Consider the following 22,885-nt stretch of genomic DNA (forward strand, 5'->3'; position numbering starts at 1 on the left):
ATTAAAGGCTAATATACACGCTTTTTGAGAAATTTTGGAGGTTTCGGGATCCGGTATCGAAAAGTCTTGGTATTCTAGGGAATACATCACGGGCTCATATAATGTCGTTTGGAACCATTTATGATCATTATTTGTTTTCATAAATGTTTGTGGTAGGCTTAAGTTAATGAAATTGGTGCAAGTTGTAAACCGGTAAATTGGCCTTTTAAAGTCAAATTGGATGGTTCCACCAACCCAATTGGACTCTCGGAGGGTATTAGGGACCATGATAAACATTTCGGCAATTTTTATTTTCGGGCGAAAAAAAGTCAAAAAATTCTAAAATTGAAGTCTAATATCCACGCTTTTTGAGAAATTTTGGAGGTTTCGGGGCCTGGTGTCGAAAATTCTTGAAATTCCAGGGGATACATATCGGGGTCATATAATGTCGTTTGGAACCATATATGATCATTATTTATTGTCATAAATGTTCGTGATAGGCTTGAGTTAATGAAATCAGTGCAAGTTGTAAACCGGTAAATTGGTCGTTTAAAGGAAAATTGGATGGTTCCACCCACCCAATGGGACTCCCGGACGGTATTAGGGACCATGGTAAACATTTCGGCAATTTTTATTCCCGGGCGAAAAAAAGTCTAAAAATTCAAAATTCAAGGCTAATATCCACGTTTTTTGAGAAATTTTGGAGGATTTAGGGCGTGGTGTCGAAAATTCTTGAAATTCTAGGGGATACACCTTGGGGTCATATAATGCCGTTTGGAACCATATATGATCATTATTTGTTCTCATAAATGTTCGTGATAAGCTTGCGTTAATGAAATCAGTGCAAGTTGTAAACCGGTAAATTAGTTGTTTAAAAGCAAATTGGATGGTTTCACCCACCCAATGGGACTCCCGGATGGTATTAGGGACCATGGTAAATATTTTGGCAATTTTTATTTCCAGGCGAAAAAAAGTCAAAAAATTTCAAAATTGAAGGCTAATATCCACGTTTTTTGAGAAATTTTTTAGGATGCGGGGCCTAGTGTCGAAAAGTATTGAAATTCTAGGGGATACATCTTGGGGTCATATAATGCCATTTGGAACCATATATGATCATTTTTTGCTGTCATAAATGTTCGTGGTGGGCTTGAGTTAATGAAATCGGTGCAAGTTATAAACCGGTAAATAAGCCGTTTAAAGGCAAATTGGATGGTTCCACCCACCCAATTGGAATCCCGAAGGGTATTAAGCACCATGGTAAACATTTTAGCAATTATTATTTCCGGGTAAAAAAAATCTAAAAATTCCAAAATTAAAGGCTAATATACATGCTTTTTGAGAAATTTTGGAGGTTTCGGGACCCGGTATCGAAAAGCCTTGATATTCTAGGGAATACATCTCGGGCTCATATAATGTCGTTTGGAACCATGTATGATCAATATTTGTTTTCATAAATGTTTGTGGTAGGCTTGAGAAAATGAAATTGGTGCAAGTTGTAAACTGGTAAATTGGCTGTTTAAAGGAAAATTGGATGGTTCCGCCCACCCAATTGGACTACCGGAGGGTATCAGATACCATTGTAAACATTTCGGCAAATTTTATTTTCGGGCGAAAAAAGTCAAAATTTTCGATAATTGAAGGCTAATGTCCACGTTTTTTAAGAAATTTTAGAGGTTTCGGGGCCTGGTGTCTCAAAGTCTTGAGATTTTAGGTAATACATCTGGGGGTATATAATGTCGTTTGGAATCGTATATGATCATTATTTGTTGTCATAAATGTTCTTTGTAGGCTTGGTTTAATGAAATCGGTGCAAGTTGTAAACCGATAAATTGGTCGATTAAAGGCAAATTGGATTGTTTCACTCATCCAATTGGACTCCTGGAGGGTATTAGGGACCATAGTAAACATTTCACCAATTTTTATTTCCAAGCGAAAAAAAAGTCAAAAAATTCCAAAATATAAGGCTAATATCCTCCTTTTTGAGAAATTTTGGAGTCTTCGGGGCTCGATGTCTAAAAGTTTTGAAATTCTAGGTAATAAATCTCGGGGTCATATAATGTTGTTTGAAACCATATGTAATCATTATTTGTTATCATAAATGTTCGTGGTAGACTTGAGTTAATGAAATCGGTGCAAGTTGTAAACTGGTAAATTTATCGTTTAAAGACAAATTGGATAGTTTCACCCATCCAATGGGACTCCCGGACGTTATTAGGGACCATGGTAAATATTTCGGTAATTTTTATTTTCAGTCGGAAAAAAGTAAAAAATTTCAAAATTGAAGGCTAATATCCACGATTTTTGAGAACTTTTGGAGGATTCAGGGTCCGGTATCAAAAAGTATTGAATTATAGGGGACACATCTCGGGGTCATATAATGTCGTTTGGAACCATATATAATCATTATTTGTTGTCATAAATGTTCGTGGTAGGCTTGAGTTAATGAAATCTGTGCAAGTTATAAACCGGTAAATAGGTCATTTAAAGGCAAATTAGATGGTTCCACCCACCCAAATGGACTCCCGAAGGATATCTGGGACCATTGTAAACATTTTACAATTTTAATTTTCGGACGAAAAAAAAGTTAAAAAACTCCAAAATTGAAGTCTAATATCCGCGCTTTTTGAGAAATTTTGGAGGTTTCGGGGCCCGATGTTGAAAAGTCTTGAAATTTTAGGGAATACATTTCTGGGTCATATAATGTCGTTTGGAACCATATATGATCATTATTTGTTGTCATAAATGTTAGTTGTAGGCTTGATTTAAAGAAATCGGTGCAAGTTGTAAACCGGTAAATTGACCGTTTAAAGGCAAATTGGATTGTTCCACCCATCCAATCAAACTCCTGAAGGGTATTAGGGACCGTGGTAAACATTTCAGCAATTTTTCTTTCCGGGCGAAAAAAAGTCAAAAAATTCTAAAATTGAGAGCTAATATCCACGCTTTTTGAGAGATTTTGGAGGTTTCGGCCATATAGGGTCTCAAAAATAACTTCGCAACAAATAAGTTAAGTTGAACAAAAATCGGCTCAAGAAAATAAAGCATGATTCCCTTTGCCACACACACTTATCACAAACTTCATTAGTTATGGCTAGCGAGTTAATTTTTAAATCTCTAGTCATCCGTTATCATCTAATCAAGTTCGATTTGTGATAGTTTAAATTTTTACTACCCAAAATCGTTTTTGAACTCATAAACTCTTTTATCAATTAATTAAGGTTCGTTCTCCTCAACCTATTAGATTACTCAGAGAATCCAAAATCAAGCTTTTTGTGACAACTAAAAGAAACAAGTGAACATAACATAACTTGATAAGTAAACATCTCTTGCAATCCTTTCTTGTTCCTCACGTGTACCTTTATATTGTGACATGCACAAACATTTTCTTCTATTCCTTCCCTTTCATTACACTCACTAATCTCATAAAATTCTCTCCATCTTTTTTTCCAAAGTATCTTTTTTGTTTTTCGTTTTTATCCTTTTCTTTTTCTTTCTATTTTCCAGCTATTAAAAAGCACTCTACAAATCTCATTAATCAAGAAAAAGCCTCTTCAAATGGCTTTTTCTTCATCTTCATACTCTGTTTTTCCCCTGTTTTTGAGTATGATTCTAACATTTACCCTCCATTTTAGACCAAATTCTTCAGCTTTATTAGTGAAATTAAGACACCATTATAGAAATCATCACAGATTACAAAATCCAGTTGTTCAAACTAATCAAACTTATTCATGTAATCTTTTTGTAGGAAGTTGGGTTTATGATAGTTCTTACCCTATTTATCAATTTCATAAATGTCCCTTAATTGACCCTGAATTTAATTGCAAATTATTTGGTCGACCTGATTCTAATTACCTCAAGTATCGTTGGCAACCTGCTTCTTGTACCCTCCCTAGGTACACTTTTTTATTACCTCGGTCCGTCCGAGGAAACTTCATTTGAACCAGTAATGTGACAACTAAATCCAGACGTCGGGTTTTTATTTCAGGTTCGATGGGGTGGAATTTTTGGAGCGGATGAGAGGAAGAACAGTGATGTTTGTAGGAGATTCATTAGGTAGAAATCAATGGGAGTCTTTGATTTGTATGATTTCATCTACATTGCCAAGAAGATCTTCTCCTACTCATATTATCAGAGGGGACCCACTCACCTCCTTCAAATTCTTGGTAAGCATTTTGATTAAGAAATTTTTAATTATATTTTCTTGGAAATTTAGCTAATTAGGACATCCTAATTATAATTAAAATACAAAGTTTACATTAATAATACTTCCTACATTAGTTCCTTGTTATCTACTGGTATAAATTGTTAAAACTTAAAACTACTCCGTAATTGACTCGTGTCCTTATTCGTACGTTAATACGAGTACTCATATACAGTTTGTGGTCACACAATATTGTGGTTTTATGTAATGTAAGGTTCAATAATTTTTTTTGACACAAAGGTTCAATAATTTTGTATATTACTCAAGTTTGTAAAAATTTGATTTTTATTACAAGTGCATTGTATTTTTCTACAAATTTGGAACAAAGTTCGAAAAATTTGTGAGCTCGGAGTCAAATTTGGTTCAAAAAATATCCTAGAAGGCTAAAATAGTTGGGGGCCAGCTTGAGTGTTTTTATGGATGATTGTGATCATGAAAAAGCACAATATTTTTAACCCTTTTTGACGTGATACTTGTATTAACAATTTTTCTTCATTTTGGGGCACTAAATGGGCCCACTAAAACTAGTGATAATCAATTTTATTGTACATGAATAATCAATGTGTCAAGGGAGAAAGATAATATTGCTCCATTCATTGAGTTTGTTTCATGGAATTATTACTTGGCAATTATTTGCCATTTACATTATTAATACCAATAATAATTCTAATTTTAAGTTCTTTGTGTATGTTAAGTTTGCCTTTATAAAGGGAGTATTAAGCTCTTTGTGTTCTTGTGTGGATCAAGTTCACGATAATTATTGTAGAGTTCTATCTAAATTACGTTGTTGTATTTTTTCAGTGATTGTTTTAAAATACTCATGCCGAGATTATTATATTATAATTTTACTACATATTATGCTTAAATGATGCTTATTTACAAGGCATGATTTAAAGGAGACTGTACACCAAAAGGCTAATTTGTTCAAAATAAGTCCGATGCCACAATAATTTTGTATGTAGGTCGAATTCAAATGAGATTATTATGTGATAAGAAACAATAATGTTTGGAAGATTATTATAATAAAATATTTTTGGAATTGTTAGAAATTGAACACAACAAAATGCTTAAACTTTGTGCTTTGAGCCAGCATGGAGTGTTGGTGTAACATGTTTTCCTAGGTTAACGATGTATTCCCATTAGTCAAACATTAAAGTGATAAATCTATGAATCTATCTAATCTTCCACTAATAACTTTAGTTTATTTGGTCCGGTTCAATTTAAGGAGACAATAATATTGAAATAAAGTAGAATTAATGTCATAAGATTCTTATAATATGGTTTATGATGCAGGAATATGGGGTGACAATATCATATTATAAAGCAACATATCTAGTGGACATAGATATAGTTCAAGGCAAGAGAATTCTAAAGCTTGATGAAATTTCAGGCAATGGAAATGCTTGGCTAGATGTTGATGTGCTCATTTTTAACACTGGTCATTGGTGGACTCACACAGGATCTCTTCAAGGGTCAGTCTCAAATCTCAATGCTTTCATTTTTAATATAAAGTGATAAAATTTTCAAGTTATATGTTAAAATCCTAGTTTTTTAAAGGTCCAATCAATTTCGGAATCCAAGAAGTTTCATTCTATGTACTCTCTTCGTCCTTAATTTTAAAGCATTTTTCCTGTTTCTTATTCTATGCTGAAATGACTTTAGGCTAAAAACTACTCCGTTGTAAAACGTTAGATGCTTCGTGAAATATCTTGAATAACACTACTTGCCAATTCTTGCAATGAGGCTTACGCGCGCATAATACACTCATTGGTGGGGAGCATCATTGTAGGTTCTCCTAGGTCATCAGCCAAGATCACTGTATAGATTTTGTAAAGTGCCCTCTACAATGTGAACAAGCTATGGCTTGTTAGTTGTTAGTGATAAAGCTAAGTTGTCAGAATTGGCGTATTTTTTCAGAGGGAAGACAGCTAATAGTACAAACAATAAGTTGAATAAATACATGTATAGTTTCTGAATGTGAAAATGTTATGGTGGCAGATGGGATTATATGGAATCAGGAGGAATGATGTATCAGGATATGGATCGGTTGACAGCCTTAGAACAAGGCTTGACGACATGGGCTAGATGGGTTGACACCAATGTGGATACTACAAGGACCCGGGTTTTCTTTCAATCCGTCTCTCCGACCCATTACAAGTAATTTCTCCTAAAATCTCTCGGTTTTTCCCACATGAACCTTGAAAAAAATTATCATATGCCAAATGACTGTTTTTTGAATGTATGTGGCAGCCCAACAGAATTGAGCTCTGGATCACTGGCAATGACGAAAAACTGCTATGGGGAGAAGTCTCCGGCTAATGGAATGGTGTATGCCACTGACAGGTATCCAGCAGATGATGCAGATCAAATGAGAGTGATAGATACAGTGCTTAGCGAAATGAGCATCCCTGTCTATCTGCTTGACATTACTATGCTGTCAGCTATGAGAAAGGATGCTCACCCTTCCATATACAGCGGCGATCTCACCCCACAACAAAGGGCTAACCCTCAAAGATCTGCTGATTGTAGCCACTGGTGTCTCCCTGGCTTGCCTGATACTTGGAATCAAATATTTTACACTGCACTGTTCTATTAATTCTATTTTTTCCCCTGCTAATATTAGCACTAATTTGTTTATACATTAGACAATTAACCCAGAAAAGGGGAATGAAATTTATAGTTTAGCTGTAAATTTTACAGTAGCAATACACAATGAAAAGTAGACTTGACAATTCTATACAACTATACAAGAAATGTCGTATAAATTTTACTTACTCTGCAAGTGAAAATAAAATCTAGTATTCTATAGCAAAGGCACAGAAAAAAAACCCAAATATATTGATCAAACTCAACTTTACAAACTGTTAGAGATGCATCCACATCTGATCGACGAGGAACCAATTGAGCTAAGTAAAAAATACTTTCTCAAAAGAAAAATTCCTCTATGGGTGAAAGAATATTGGCATGTTACAAGTATCTATTAAGTATACACCTCTCTTAATAATTAAAGACTCTGCATGACTTCTGAACCTTCCCAAAATTCTACATGTTCAAAACTGCGAAGAGAGAGAATCAAGTCTAAAGGATTAGTCACTTGACTACTTGAGTCTCATGGGCATAACTCTTTAAAAAATTGATACCACTTTTGTCAGCACAAAATGCTTGTTTGAGAGCTCCAACCTCCTTGATTCAGTCTTGATGATATACAAAAATCTCACTATTCCTACACCACGTTCAAACCATGTACGTCATGCCTACTTGCATTAGATGAGAATGAGGCACACTCAAATTTGCAGTTCCTCTGCGGCTGTTCTTCCGTAAGAAGGCGTAAAAATAATTTACAACAAGCTTTTTGACAAACCAAGAATCTTTTCTTGCCCTAATATCACCATGACCTAGCAGATAAACAACCCCGGATTCCTTAGCCTGATGAATGAAGGACAGCTCCCTCTCAAGACTCTGTTCTTGATCAGATGTGTCTGATGGAGTGTCTGGCTTCATCCCTCCAGAAGTGCTTGGCTCTGAAATGCGCACATTTGTGTCATTGAAATCTGTTAGAAGAGGAACGCCAAGTGAAAAGGAACTTCCATTTTGGGCAACAAGGAAATTTGAAAAAGATTCTTCCTCGTAATCTGTATAGTCGTCCCCGTCACCATCACTTTCTAGAGATCGTTCTTGCGCTTCTCGGCGAATAAATTTCTCAAGGCTGTCAATAAGTAACTGCTCAAATATCTGATGAGTCTCTTTGCGAACATCTTTATACCCATACCTGTCATTATCAAACCATTTTGACTCAAACTCCAAGGACGTAGCAGCATCTGACCATACTTTTATAAATGAAAATGCAAGAGAACAAATCTTCATGAAAATGCAAGGAGCATATATGTTCAACTAAAAAAAAACTTACCGGGCAATGCAACGAAACATGTGATAACTCTTTGAGCACACACGTCGGAAGAGGAATCTTTCATTCTGTGGCACCATCGACACTGGCACATACTTGATGCAGACAAAAATAATCATGGAGTGAATAGCAGGAAGGGTGGTTATGAAATGACCAAATATGGCTGGTATTCCCCTTACTAGCTCATTATAAACCAAGCCTATACCCGGAGCTCTAATGGTCCCAAGATTAGGGCCCAGCTGTCGGAGAAGATCCATTGACATCTTTTGCTTGACTTCAGTCTCGTATTTCAGTTTACTCCCATAGTTCCATACACACATCATAAGAAACATAACAACAGCAAATAGCAGTATGATCCAACTTCCATCACCCACAAACCATAAAACTGAGGAGAAGAAAGTTAATTCTATCCCCATGAAGACAACAAGAAAGGCCACAACAGTAACGATATTTATCTGCCAAATAAGAAGCATAACAAGGGTTACCAAAATTGTTGTCATCATCATAACTCCCAACTCAGCAATGCCTGCCCAAAAAAAAAAAAAAAAAAAAACACTATTAGAATTGAATTTGCAAATTCGATTGAAAATGGAGCTAAGAAACTTAAACTTGAACACTTAGAGATAAAATAAGCATAGATACATTTCATCTTCATTTATTGCTGGAACCAAGATGAAATAAAATTACCAATGAACTGAAGTATACATACAATAGAGAAATAGTAGAATAAACAAAGATGAAAGCACTACTTGTATGAATTATGACAGTTAATCATGATTCTGCTCCATCAACAAGATCTTGTATTATTCTTGTAGAAATTCCATACCACCAACAGTTAATGAAGTAACAAACTTACTCTTCGTTGCCGTCTCTACTCAAGCAACATAAGCTCCAAAAAAAGCATCTTACCATACCACCAAAGAAATGACTCGTCCACCAAATTACCATGACCTAGACCCCTGAGCTCAATACTAATGATCTATCCATTGCATCCTTTCTAAAAACCAGAATAATTCACATGACCCCTTACCAATCATAGGGTTACACAAGGTTGTGAAAGAAGGAACAGGTACTTCTTTTCAGCCGATCGGACTTAACAGGCTTGATTAGCAATTAAGTAATAATATCCACATATTAATAACACAAAATCAAAACACCAACCGTGAACTCCTTGTTTAGTTATTCTCACTCGATAGGCTCAACCAGACAACCTAATCAACCCTATTCCAACATGACTCCTTAAAAGAATCAAACTAAGATAACAATAAAAACAAGCACTTTTTCTCAGTTGATCAAGTTTCACTCTCAGTTCAGCTCTGTCAGCCTTCCTCCATTGTTCGACTTTTCTACAATTACCTAAATATCTGAAGTTTGGTGCACATCACTTGCATTTTATTTTTTTATATGTTTAATCAGCAAAAATATTTTCATTTCTACAGTTACATTCACAAAGACATTTTTGGACCAGTGCCAGAGAAAACCAATATAGCAGGCCCTAATACTCATAGCTATTTCATCACTTTTTCAGCTCAAAGAAAGACAATTAACAAAAGGAAAGCAATTTGAGAGACCATGGAATAAGAAATTACCATATGAATTCCCAATCTCCGTAATACTTGGAACAGAGCAGACCAACACCACACTGGCTGCAAGCAAAAACCAGTTCAGAACAGGAATGTAGATCTGGCCCATGAATTTTCGAGATGTATGGATAATTTTAAGTCGAGGAAAGCAGCCAAGTGCAGTTGATTGCTTTATACACGAAAATGTAGCAGTAGTCATATCTCGACTAGCAATTAGTGCTGCAATGTTAGCAATAATGAAAACAGGCCAAAAGGCACCACCTGAAAAGGCAAATGAAACATTTTTAGTGTCTCTTTTCCCAGTAATATGGATATAACAGAAGAAAATGCTTTTTATTCTACAGATAACACCCTCACCCTTCATCCAACCCCAAGTGGATAAAAAGAACCTACATTGCTCCAATTATCCCATGCTATCGAAAGGTACCTAGGGTAGTAGTATACTAGTATCCTAGTCAAAGCTTACATATTGAGTTGCTAATCAGCTGCAAAGAAGTAAGAATGGAAAGAACAACCAAAGGGACAAAACACACACACACACACGCACACATAAACACTAGGGCCAACTGATAGGAGCATAGGGACAACAATAGCTTCTCCATCTATATAGGTCATCGAATGAAAATTTACCATGACCATTCTAGCAAACAAAGGCCATAGAATTTGTATTTTAGTAACTCACATTGAGCAAACCCAGGCAAACTTATTAAGGAGTAATATTGATGAACAGAATCCCCATCCTCCCTGGTGGTAAAACAAGTAGCCCATATGGAAAACATTACGCCAATGCTTAATCAAAGGTAAGAACACGAGGCTAGAACATGCACAAGACAAAAAGTATTATAGTAGTAAAACATATAAAGCTAAGGCTTCTTTCACATCTCTCAGATAGTCAAATCTTCATTCTATTTGAGAAAGGTTGCTGTTTAAGTTTGAAGTGCAAAAGAAGCCTGAGTTGAAAGGCTAATGATGCAATGCCGAGAATATAATTGATTATGCCCAACATACTTGAATGAACAGTAAAGCTACGGTACAAGGATAAAATTTACTAGGTACAGATGAGTAAAATGCTTGGGCGCAATCTCCTGGATTCTGCATGAGGTAAGCTGCCTGGCCAAGGTATCCCAAAAGGAGGCATGGAAATACAAGAAACACAAAAGTGAGCTGCAAACAACCAACAAAAATATCAGTGAGATATTTTATGATTCAATTTTATATTCTTGTAAAATCAATAAATCACAGAAAGTGGTTAATAGCCCAAGCCACTTTACCTGAACTGATCTCACTGAAAAGTAGCAAAGGTCAGCAAACATAGCTTCAGAACCTGGACAGCAATTTTTCAAGTAAATTAAGTGATTTTGAACAATGGTCAATAAATTCAATACCACTACAAAGTTAAGATACTTTCAAACTTGCAGCTCCTCAACTTTTTCTAAAAGCAAGACACTCATGGGAGTCAAGAAATCAAAATGCTAGGTAGTCTAAGTTTTAATGTTGTGATACCCTAACATCAAGCAACGATAAGGAGCATATTTGACCTACTCTGCTATAATACATTGAATTTTTCTATTCAAATCCAGTCTATAAGTTTAAAAAACCGAGCCATCTTAATTCTAAAGTTTCAAGTAAGTTTAAAAGACCATAGGAGCAAATTTCAGATCCGTTCTTTTAAAAGAGTAAAGACATTTAAATCAAGCAACAATAATTGGAAGAAGTCAATAGTAAGCTAAACAAGAACCAAATGTAACCGTGTGTAAGTGAGTAGGTGGTTTTTTTTTTTTTTTTTTTTTTTGGGGGGGGGGGGGGGGGGGAGAGAGGGGGGGTGCGCAATACAAATAAGCAGTGCAATAATCTACCATCAATGAATTGGGAAAATCAAATAAGATCCAGCACAAGATAGCAGTAATCATCTCATGATTTTCATCAACGGTATACTAAATGTAAATACCTGTTGCACATAGGAGACAACCCCCAAGAGCATACCAAGCCTCTATTTTGTTTCTTTTGAAATAGAAGTAGATGTGGATAGGGTTAAAAGCCTTCCAGACATCTCGATCATACTTCAACAAGTTGTGGATTCCAATGCCAGCCAAACAGCAGAACCATATGAATAAAGCAGGGCCAACAATGAATCCCATTTTGCTGGTACCATATCGCTGCAGGCTGAACAGGAGTATGAGAAGTGCCACAGCAACCATCACAACTTCCTCTGCACAAAGAAAGATTATAAATGATCATTGCAGGCTGTAAGGTTGGGTTAAGCCTAAAATACACCATTCAAGCCGGCAGATGTAACAAACTACGAGAAGCAGATCCAAGCAAGGATACCATTACAAGTAGTGTACAATAGTATATTAGCATGAATGCAACTGAACATATGATACGGGGAAATGCTTGCAATTCGAAGAAATAAATAAAGAAAGGCCTTATCATTGCTGTAAGCCTGTAATATTTGCCATTACAAGGAAAATAGAAATACCAAGAACCGAATAGCCACCATCAGATGTGACTATACAGCATACAGGTACTAGACTACAAAACTGAAGTATGAAAAATGGGCAAGACTGGTAAATAACAATTGTTACAATTAAGCTTTCCGAGAAAGAATATCCGTCAATAAGGACATACCATGCTTTATGGCAGATATTCCAACCTTCAAACCGTCAACAGCTGACATCACTGAGAAGGAGGAAATGAAACAAAATCAGTAAAGTTAAATGTTCCATAAAACGAATCTCCACATGACAAAGCTAACAAAAAAGCACAAAGGGAAGCACAAGGAGCAGCATAAGCACCTGACATTGCTGGGGTAACAATCCCATCAGCTATGACCATGGAGGTACCAGCAAGAACCAACATTAAAAGAAGCTTCTTCAAGCCTAAGGAATTCTCCAGACGCTCCTTGATCTTAAGAGATCTCTCAAGCTCTGGAGATGGCACCTTTAGCCTGAAGCTTGATATACGAGCATCTGATGGAAGTTGATTAGGAATGAGACTAACCCTTGCATGTCTACAAATCAATGAATACAAAGCAAATGTACCACCTGCAGTATTACAGGCCAATAAAGAAAAGAAAGTCCAGATTAGTCAATGCAGAAAATAGCAAAATGAAGCTTGAAACAGAGTTCTAAAAAAAAAGTCCAAAGAGATTTGGCTAGTAACAAAAAAGATATACCTTCACCATCATCATTTGCCCATAAAACAACAAGTATATACTTGACTAGAGGAATTAGGATTAAGGTATACAAAACAAGCGATAAAGCACCAAGCACATCCTCTTTTCCTTTGATAGGGGCTTTGTCAAACATCACACTGAAGGTGTATAATTGACTAGTTCCAACATCACCAAACACAAACCCAAGTGTCTGGAAAATAAGTACAACATCTCTCCAAGCACCAAATTCCTGCAAATAAGACTTTCAGAAATCAATTTCACTTTCTGATCATGAATTCAATGTCAATAATCACACAATGGTTGGTTTCATCATAATGTATTAACAGAAGGCATGCCTTTATTCACCCCAGGAATAATGGTCCAACCATCCAGTTCAATACGGATGATAAAATAAAGAAATAAATAAATAAAAATAGTAATAATTTACAAGTCCGTACAGCCTGAATGAAGGACCTGCCCAAAGTGAAATAAGGAGAGGGGCAAACGCATTATTAAATCTATGGAGTATGGGGAACCGGCTAGCACTTTGAAGCCTACATTGTCTTTAAGGGCTCAATATAATGTTATTGCATAGGCTTAAAGTGTGGAAAATGAGAAACGAGACAAATCCCTCTACCATAACAGTATCATACCTGGACTACACCAATTCTCTAATCTCTAGTTCTCTACAATAAAAAAATAAATAGAACATTCAGCAAGCATCAGAAAACACTTATCTTAAAGAACCACTTGATAACTACGGGGGTGACTATCCCCCAGAATGCATCATGCTACTGATTTCCCATTCAAATCAGCAGCAGACAGACATATACCTCAGCATATCTTAAGATCATTTGATTACGGAGTAAATTACTCTATAGGTTTCCCAAAGATTGCCCCATAGCCCCATGTTTCACTTTATTAAAGGGAAGGCAAAGTTGAGCATGTGAGTTGGTGAAAGAGAAAATTGGTGGGACCAATATAAAGTTTGTGAGATTAAAGGAGTGGTTACTCATACCCACTTATGGTATGTGACAAATTCAAAGGGACATAAAAAAAATGGATTATGGGGAAATATTTGAGGGATAGAGGAAATAAAACATATAATTGGCAATAAACTGAATATAAGAGACAGAACAAGAAGGCAATCAAACTTACCTAGAGTTAAACTTATGAATCCTACATTCTAATGAGTAGAACTAAGAATGCTTTTTATCAGAATAGATAAGACAATCGTGCCAATGTGCCTGAAGCCCTGAATACCAGTAATACCACTGCTCTTGTTACTTTGCATCAGCAAACGAAGAGAATCATTAGTACAGCTTCACTAAAAACCCAAAAATATTATGACTTGATTCATTGCTTTGCTGATTTTTATTATAAAAAGTCCTGAAATCAATTAGTGAATTTTCTGTTTGATTCAATTCCTACATTTGATCAGAAAATAATGAGATTTCTAACATTGGGGCTAGAGCAGGTCATCTACTACAGTCTAATTGTCTCTCTACAAACTTATGGCAAGGCAAGGACTACAAGTGCTTCAGCTGTTTCTCTAACTTAGGTATAGTGAAAGAGTTGCATAACTAATCAAGTAACTTGATGTTATCTTTGTCTCATTGCCCTGTGAAGAGGGAACCAGGCAATGGGAGCATAACAGCTTCGTTTATGTAGCTCTCTTGAAACAGCCTATGTACAAGTTGAGTTACAGACACGGCTGTATGACCCTCCAAAGACTTTTTATGTTGGATGAAATTGCATGTCTTACTGATTGTCCCCTGATTTTATTTTGTAGGAAAGTAGCACTCCAAAATGCTTTTCCAATTTAAATTCTAGCAGTGATAGCCTCCCTGCAGTAGCTTGTGCAATTAAGGAGAAAATGCTAATTATTTTGTGTTTTATTTGGACAAGTTACATGCTTCTTTACAAGCAAAACCTTCATGAAAGTGATTGAACAATTATTCTCTTCACCTAGAATTGGAATTCCGGTTTGCTTTTATTGAGGTTTAGTTTGGTTTTGTCTGATCTAATTTGCTGGATGAGAGAAGGTAACAGGACAAGGGACAGTTTCAAATTTCTTCCTCGTTTAAAACACAACCTTCCAAAGTTTAACATATTCTGAGATAAAATGCATTTCCCCTTCTCCTTTGAACACCCCTTCCTTCCCCTTTCCTTACCTCCCTTCGGCCCTTCCCTTCCCTCGTTGCTATCCAAACTCATTTTAAAGATGATCTAGATTAGGTTCTTTAGCTCTTTGAAATTAAGAGGAGCAGCAATGTTCTACCGACTTGCCATGGAAAAGCACGATTCAGCTTTACTGAAATTTATTATCCTGATAAAGACAAACTTTAGCTTTATGGGGAAGGATTATCAACAATTAACCCACTCTTAGATCTTTCTCCTCTGTTCCGAAATCTAATTTGATGTAAATGCAAGATTGATTTGCTTCCTAAAACAATCCCAAAGTACAACTCTACCGCAATACCAGCCACAACTTCCAAATACATAACGGATTAAACAATCTAATTTCCAAACATATCCATTGTTACACTAACAGCCCCTTCCAATACACCCTACTAGGACTTCTGCCCCACGCAGATATGGAGTCGACGTAAACAGCATTACCCCAATCAGCCTATGACCGAAAACCAAAGTTCCTTGCAACTAATTTATTTTAATGAAACAACAGTGACAATCGTCTTCTACCCCATTAAGAGAAGCACATACAAAGCATCTAAGTTACAGTTCATTCTAATGTACTCCAATATTTATAGTATGATTTGAAACATTCAAACAACAAAACAGGAAAATTAGTCCTAAATTCTTCACAAAACAGGAAAATTAATCCTAAATTCTTCACGAAACCTCAAACAGTATGATCAAAAGCAAAACAAAAACACTAAACATCAATAATTATCACAAAAAACCAATGAAAATGGAAGATTAAGAGAGAAAGTGAAGAACCTCAAAATCATGTCTATGAGTACCAGGAACTTCAAGAGCTTCAACATCGAAAGAATCAACCCTAGGACCAGTACGAATCAATCTATGCGTAACAACATCTTCTTCATCTTCAGAATCTTCGCCATTCTTCGATCCTGAATCATCTCCATCATCTTCCTCATCATCATCATCAACTCCGATCTCTGATTCATCGTCGAATTGATACACCCAACGAGACTCCATTGAATCGGTTTTTACTAGACTTTCTCTCTCCTCGCCGTCTTCCTCCGCCATTAAACAATAAATCGATTTAATTTCCGACGTGATTTCACGAAATTGGTGCAGCTTCAAACCCTAGGGATTTTGCGGAATTAGGGATCGAAAAAATGAGTTCAAATTGAATAGTTGATGCTTCAATTAAGCTTAAAGTATAAAAATGGTGGAATTGAATTGCTGGGAAGAAGAAGAGGAGAGAGAAAACGTTATTTCTTACTTAACTGTTCTAACGTCGACAGGTCCAAAATCTGGGTTTGGATTTGTAACATGGACAGGTGGGTTGTAATGTTACCCTGTTATGTCATTGATTTCTTCTACTACTAATACACACACTACTACTAGTCTACTCCCCACTACTTCTACCTAGTAGAGATAGCCATATGTGGGGTTCGGGTTCAGGGGTTTGGACTTGTTTAATCTCGAAATGGGATAGTTAGAACATTGTGAATGACTCGGTTTAATAGGCTAGACTGTTTAGAGGGAGGGGGATAGGGTATGCATAGAGAGCATTTGTGAAGGACTCGGATTTATAGGTTAGACGGTTTAGGGAGGTATTAAGGTATGGTATGCATAGAGAGCATTGTGAAGGGCTTGGATTTATAGGCCAAGCAATTTTGGGGGATAGGGTTTGGATAGAGTTTATGACTCAACAAAGTTTAAATTGATTTTATTTGAGGCTGAAAGAAACCATGGGCGCACATTGAGGGCTTGTTCTCTTATGTTGAAATTCAGTTCAGTTCAGCTCATTTCAGTTCAGTTCAGTTCAGCTCAGTTCAGTTCAGCTCAGCTCAATTCAGTTCAATTTAGCTGAGTTCAGCCAATGAGAATAGGCCCTGAATGTTGATTTCTTACCTTACTTAAGGATTGTCTTAATGGTAGAAGAATAAGTGGGACAAATGTGAATAATTGTGGCTACCATATTTCAAATTTTCATTTAACTGCGGTTAATAGATATTTGATCGTAAGGAATGCAGAAGGAATATTTTTGTGGATGACTATAAGGATTTATAGGCCAAGCAGTTTAGGGGAATATGGTATGGATAGAGCATTGTGAAGGGCTCGGATTAATAAGATCGTCTTAATTATAGTAGGATAAGTGGGAGAAACATTATAATTGTGGTTAGTCTATATCAAAATTCCATTAAGCGCGGTTATCAGGTATTTAATCATAAGGGGTGGAGGAAAATTTTTTAGATCACTCGACAGAAGTATCATTTTTGGCTCATGTAATCGGCCTCGCTTATGGGATTAAAGCTTTCTTGATTGATTTAGAGAAATTACAAACAACCATGTGACATGGAGATTGATAGTTAAATTAGTTAATAATTTTTGCTTGACTTTCCCAAATAATAATTTATTATGTACACTATTGTAAAGTTTAATAAGCTATATGATACCACTCTTTGTGAGACCGATTAGGGCCAACTGAACCGTAAAACATTATGGTTGTTAAGCTGGAAATTTTGTCAAGAACTACTAATCAATTAAAGCGCGTGTTTTGAAAAAAAACAACATATTAAAAATTTCTTTTAAAAGAACTACCACAAAATTGTAAAAAATTTAAGTAGCACTACCACTCTAATAATTCCATCTATAATATTCGACATGTAGGTTTCACTTTTTATCTTTACCTCACAAAATCATCATCTAAATTGACTAAATTACCCTTCATAAAGGTAAAAAATGATAAAAAGTGAGACCCAAATGCCGAAAATTTTAGCCAAAATTGTTAGAGTGGTATTACTACTTAAAAAATTAATATGTAGTTGTTTTCAAAACACATGCTTTAATTGGTAGTTGTTGACAAAATTTCCTTGTCATTTATTTACATGGCTAAAGCTAAACAATTAGATTTTTAACTAATTATTTTTTTACATGGCTAAACAATTAGTTGTTTAACAAATAATTAGTTTTTTAATTAACAATTAAAATATGCATTTTATAAAGTACAATGACTCTATATAAGTAAAAAATGAACTATCAAAATTGTTCACATTTGACTCAATGTTGACTATATATAATACTTTAACATGCACAAAAAGAATAACTTATCTAAACTAGAGGATGTATTCTCTTCAACGTAATTTGATTTAAGTAAAATTAAATGAAACTGATCAATTTATATTGTGTGAGATAGAGAGTATGTTTGAAATAGTTTTTTGGTACACCCATCGAGACTCCCTTTATCAGTTTTCACGAGACTTTCTCTCTCCTGGCCATCTTCCTCCGCCATTGAACATAATCGATTCAATTTTTGACGCGATTTTACGAATTTGGTGTACCTGCAAACCCTAGGTATTTGTGAAATTTAGAGATCGAAAAAATGAGTTCAATTTGAAGAGTAAATGCTTCAATTGAGTTTAAGAGCTTAAGGTATAAAAATGGTGGAATTGAATTAATAAGAAGTAACTCTAGGAAGAAGAAGATGAAAGAGAAGATGTTATTTCTTACGGAAATTTCATGAAATGCCCCTGAGTTATTTTTTTATTCACCAAATACCCATCAAAACTTTCAAATTCACCAAATACTCCTGAGTTTAAGAAAAATGTCATCAAATGCCCTTAATGACTAACGGCGGTTAACACCGTTAGTCATAATGACTAATATGCCACGTGGCAGCCTCTAAGTGGTTGTTGTACTATTAATTAATTAATTATTAAAAAAAACTTTAAAAATAAATAAAAAAACTTTAAAAATAGAAAAAAAAAATTATAAAAAAAAAAAAAATTACCCCAACCACCCAAGACCCACCCCACCCCACCCCCAACGGCTGACCACCGGCCACCACCCCCAGACTCTGCGCCGGTGGTCCATTTTCGCCGGCGAGGGCAGCCCCCACCCTCCGACACCCCCCTACCCCTAGCCCCTTCTCCCTCCGTTTCCCCTCCCCTTAAACCCTTCCCCCACCTCGAAAAACCCCCCTCCCTTCACGGTCGGCGCCCAAACCCCCACCCCGGCGAACCAATTTCGCCCCACCCCCTTTCCCTCCTAAACCACCAGCCAAAAAACTAAAAAACCCTTTAATCGAAAAAACCCCAAATCGAAATCTAGGGTTTCGATTTGGGGGTTTTTCGGTTTTTAATGTGGTGGTTTAGGGGGGAAAGGGGGTGGGGATGGCGGGGGGTGGGGCGAAAAAGGTTTGCCGGCGCGCGGGGAGGGGGTTTGGACGCCGGCCGCGAAAGGGGGGGGGGGGTTCGAGGGATGGGGAGGGGTTTAAGGGGAGGGGAAACGGAGGGAGAGGGGGTTGGGGGTAGGGGAGGGGGTGTCGAGGGTGGGGGGGCTGGCGTCGCCGGCGACCGGTTCCGGCTGGGAGATGGCGGCCGGCGCCGGCGCCGTCTGCAGGGGTGGTGGGGCGAGGTGGGTCTAGGGGGTGGTGGCCGGTGGGGGTATTTTTTTAAAAAAAATTTTAAGTTTTTTTTTTTTTAAAAAAAGTTTTTTTAATAATTAATTTATTTATATTACAACAACCAATTGGATGCTGCCACGTGGCGTATTAGTCATTAATGACTAACGGTGTTAACCGCCGTTAGTCATTAAGGGCATTTGGTGAAATTTTTTTAAACTCAGGAGTATTTGGTGAATTTGAAAGTTTTGATGGGTATTTGGTGAATAAAAAAATTACTAAGGGGCATTTCATGAAATTTCCGTATTTCTTATTTAACTGCTCTAACATCGATCAGAGGATTTGTAATGTTACCCATTTATTAATACTGTCAAATTTCAAATCGAAACCGTTTAACTACCTGATACCAACCGACTCAAATAAGAACCGAACTGTTTAAAAACCGATTTTTAAAAATCGAAAACACATCCGAACCGTATTTTAGTAAACCCGAAACCGAACCAATCCGAATAAAATTAAACTGTTTAAGAAAAGAACTCGTTAATGAACCGAACCGTATCTAAACCAAACTGAAATCAAACTGAACCGTTTCTAACCCGAAACCGTTTGAATCGGGGTAAAAATCGTTTAAATCGAAATATTAACAATCCGCAACCCGTTTGAACCGAACCGCTATTTATTTTTTGTTGTTTAGTTGACAAAAAATCACATAGTAAATAAATAAATAAAAATTCACGCAAAAATTATAGCGCCAAAACCAGTATAAATATTATATTACAATTTCTAAAACTATTGAACATGCATCATCCACCATTTTCTCCATTTCCTCTCTCATCCTTCTGCATAATATTTGTATTTTCTCTATCATCTAATTGCGTGTAACAATGACAAATCTAGCATCTTTTATGAGTGGGTTCAAATTATAAAAATTAACTTGATTCAACTAAAATAAATTTAATTATATGAATCATTAAAAAAAATATTTAAATGTATTTTTCTAATGACTTACAAAAACAAATATAATTCAGGGAGAAACAACAGCGTATTTTGTTATGAAAATAAGAGCACCATTTTGTTTTATTAATAATAATTATTTCGGTGTAAATAAATATTTTCTATATTCATATAATCAATACGACAACTATAATATATATTTATATAATATTAGATATATTTAATTTAAGTTTGTGTAATCCATCGGTATTATTGTTGAAATAAAATTAGTTGTTAAAATAATATTAAAATTATTTATGCATTAACAAATTACGTGAAATTATTATAAAATAACAAATTATGTTTAACCGTTTAAATAATATATTTTGAACTTAGATCCGCTCATGCAATTAGGAAGTTTTGATAATTTTCAACACATAAAATTTGTTTCGGTTACAAATCTATTGATTGTTGCCGAAATTGTGAGTTTGGGGATAAAATTTGATATGAAATTTATAATTATATTTGGAATTTATTAAGATTATCGATATTTAGCTAGATACTCGATTTCAATAAATTAGGTATGTGAATACCCTCTAATTCTGTAATGTTGAAACAGACAAATTTTTAGCAAGTATAATCCTAATTAATAACTTCTAAAATTGATTTTAGACTTACATCTCATACTAAACTCCCAATTATAATTCAAGCTCGTGAATTGATTCGAAACGAATCGAGTTCGACCATCGAGATTGTTGATGATGGTATGAGATTCATCGTCAAAATTTTCCTAAATGGCAGTGCTGATCAAGTCAATACAGACGAACAATTGATTTCGTCGTTTGCGGATGGGGACCGTGATCTGATTCACAATGATTAATCGTAGGAAATTAAAACCCACGGGCGATACCCAGGTAGTTTATAGACTTTTAAGATAAAATAATTAACTTTTAAATTGAAAATAAAATTCTAAATTAACTTTTTTTTCTACAAAGTCATTATCCAACGTGGTACAATACTTGGCGAAAAATTAAAACGCTAAATGACATTGTCTGTGCCCTAATTATAAATTTACTATTTGGTATTTTATCAAAAATATAACTCTAAACTAATAATCTTATTCTAGAATTCTATCCTAATTTGATTGAAAATAGAACTTTTTATTTAATTTTTTTTTATCTTATTAAATCTATCTAATGTGGCGCGACACTTAAACGATTTTTTATCATATGAGTCTATTTAAATCTATCTAAGGTGGCGCAACACTTGGCGAAAAGTTGGAATGTCAAGTGTCGCAATTTCGTGACCTGGCTAAAAGTTTAGCTTTATATATTTGTTATATGATATGAATATATGATGAATAGCCAATTAGTGGAGAGAGAATAGAGTATGTACTTGGAGGTATTTGATCATAAGGGATGGAGGAAGATTTTTTAGATCATTCGACGGAAGTATCAGTTTTGGTTTAGGTAGTCGTCCTCACTTATGAGATTAAGGCTTTAATTGATTGATTTATGAGGAATTTCAAACAACCACGTGACATGAAGGTTTATAATTAAATTAGTTAGTAATTTTTGTTTGACTTTCCCAAATAAAATTTATTAGGTACACTATTGTAAAGTTTAATGAGCTAGATGATACCACTCTTTGTGTGATCGATTAGGGGCAACTGAACCGTAAAACATTATGGTTGTTAAGTTGTCATATATTTAAATGGCTTATCTAAACAATTAGATTTTTAACTAATTAGTTTTTTTTTACAATTAAAATATGCATTTTATAAAAGTACAATAACTCTCTCTCTCTATATATAAGTAGTTTTAAAATGAACTTTCAAAATTGTCCACATTTGACTAAAGGTAGTTATACTCCTTATGATACTTTAACAGGCACAAAAGGAATAACTTATCTAAATTAAAGGATGTATTCTCTTCAACGTTATTTGATTTACTGAAATTAAATGAAGTTAGGGCATGTTCTCCTATGTTGAAATTCAGTTCAGTTCAGTTCAGCTCAGCTCAGCTCAGTTCAGCTCAGCTCAGTTCAGCTCAGCTCTACTCAGTTCAGTTCAGTTCAGTTCGGCTCCTCTCCTAATTTCCTTCTCTTATAAAATATTCAGTTCAGTTCAGTTCAGTTCAGCTGAGTTCAGTTCAGCTGAGTTCAGTCAATGAAAACAAGTCCTTAATCAACTTATGTTGTTTGAGCTAGAGAGTGTGTTTGAACTAATTTTTTCTTCAATTAGTCAAAACAAATCAAATCTTTTATGTATATACACATTTTAACAAAAAATTGAAATTGAGGCAGAATTCTTTCGCAATCAATTGAAAATTTGAGCTTTTAACAGATTAACATACTTTAATTTATTTGTTTCGCATGCTCAAACACAAACATTTATAGTAGTACCTAAAACCATAAGGTTGACAATTATTGCTAAAAAGTTTATTCAATATGTACATAAAGTACATTTATTAGACAATGCAACATTATTTGTTCACAAAGCAAAATAGAAACAAAAACTCAAAGCCAAATATACATATGTTACTAATAATAGTAATATGTTCAATATGATCAA

General features: G+C 35.3%; 2 protein-coding genes across 3 annotated transcripts; one reads left to right on the top strand and one right to left on the bottom strand.

The window, feature by feature from the left end:
• The first annotated feature begins 3,496 nt into the window (after positions 1-3,496).
• Positions 3,497-6,993, top strand: LOC145624664 (protein PMR5-like). The gene is made up of 5 exons (XM_081677753.1): positions 3,497-3,872; positions 3,965-4,142; positions 5,474-5,652; positions 6,179-6,337; positions 6,431-6,993. The coding sequence occupies exons 1-5, from the start codon at positions 3,535-3,537 to the stop codon at positions 6,774-6,776; spliced, it is 1,200 nt and encodes a 399-aa protein (XP_081533879.1). The 5' UTR covers positions 3,497-3,534; the 3' UTR covers positions 6,777-6,993.
• Positions 6,994-7,001: 8 nt separating this feature from the next.
• On the bottom strand, positions 7,002-16,325 carry LOC145624663 (potassium transporter 7-like). 2 transcript variants are annotated; one of them, XM_081677752.1, is made up of 11 exons: positions 16,255-16,325; positions 15,783-16,115; positions 12,843-13,071; positions 12,463-12,711; positions 12,296-12,346; positions 11,616-11,876; positions 10,939-10,991; positions 10,717-10,831; positions 9,674-9,928; positions 8,088-8,610; positions 7,002-7,949 (listed from the first exon to the last, which is right to left on the bottom strand). In XM_081677752.1, exons 2-11 carry the CDS (start codon positions 16,053-16,055, stop codon positions 7,415-7,417), a joined length of 2,544 nt encoding a protein of 847 aa, XP_081533878.1. In that variant the 5' UTR covers positions 16,056-16,115; positions 16,255-16,325; the 3' UTR covers positions 7,002-7,414. The 2 variants fall into 2 exon arrangements, with proteins under 2 accessions (XP_081533878.1, XP_081533877.1); XM_081677751.1 differs by having other exon boundaries at positions 15,783-16,318.
• Positions 16,326-22,885: the final 6,560 nt, after the last annotated feature.

Source organism: Chenopodium album, chromosome 3 (assembly GCF_948465745.1).
Source record: "Chenopodium album chromosome 3, dcCheAlbu1.1, whole genome shotgun sequence".
Taxonomy (NCBI): Eukaryota; Viridiplantae; Streptophyta; class Magnoliopsida; order Caryophyllales; family Amaranthaceae; genus Chenopodium; species Chenopodium album.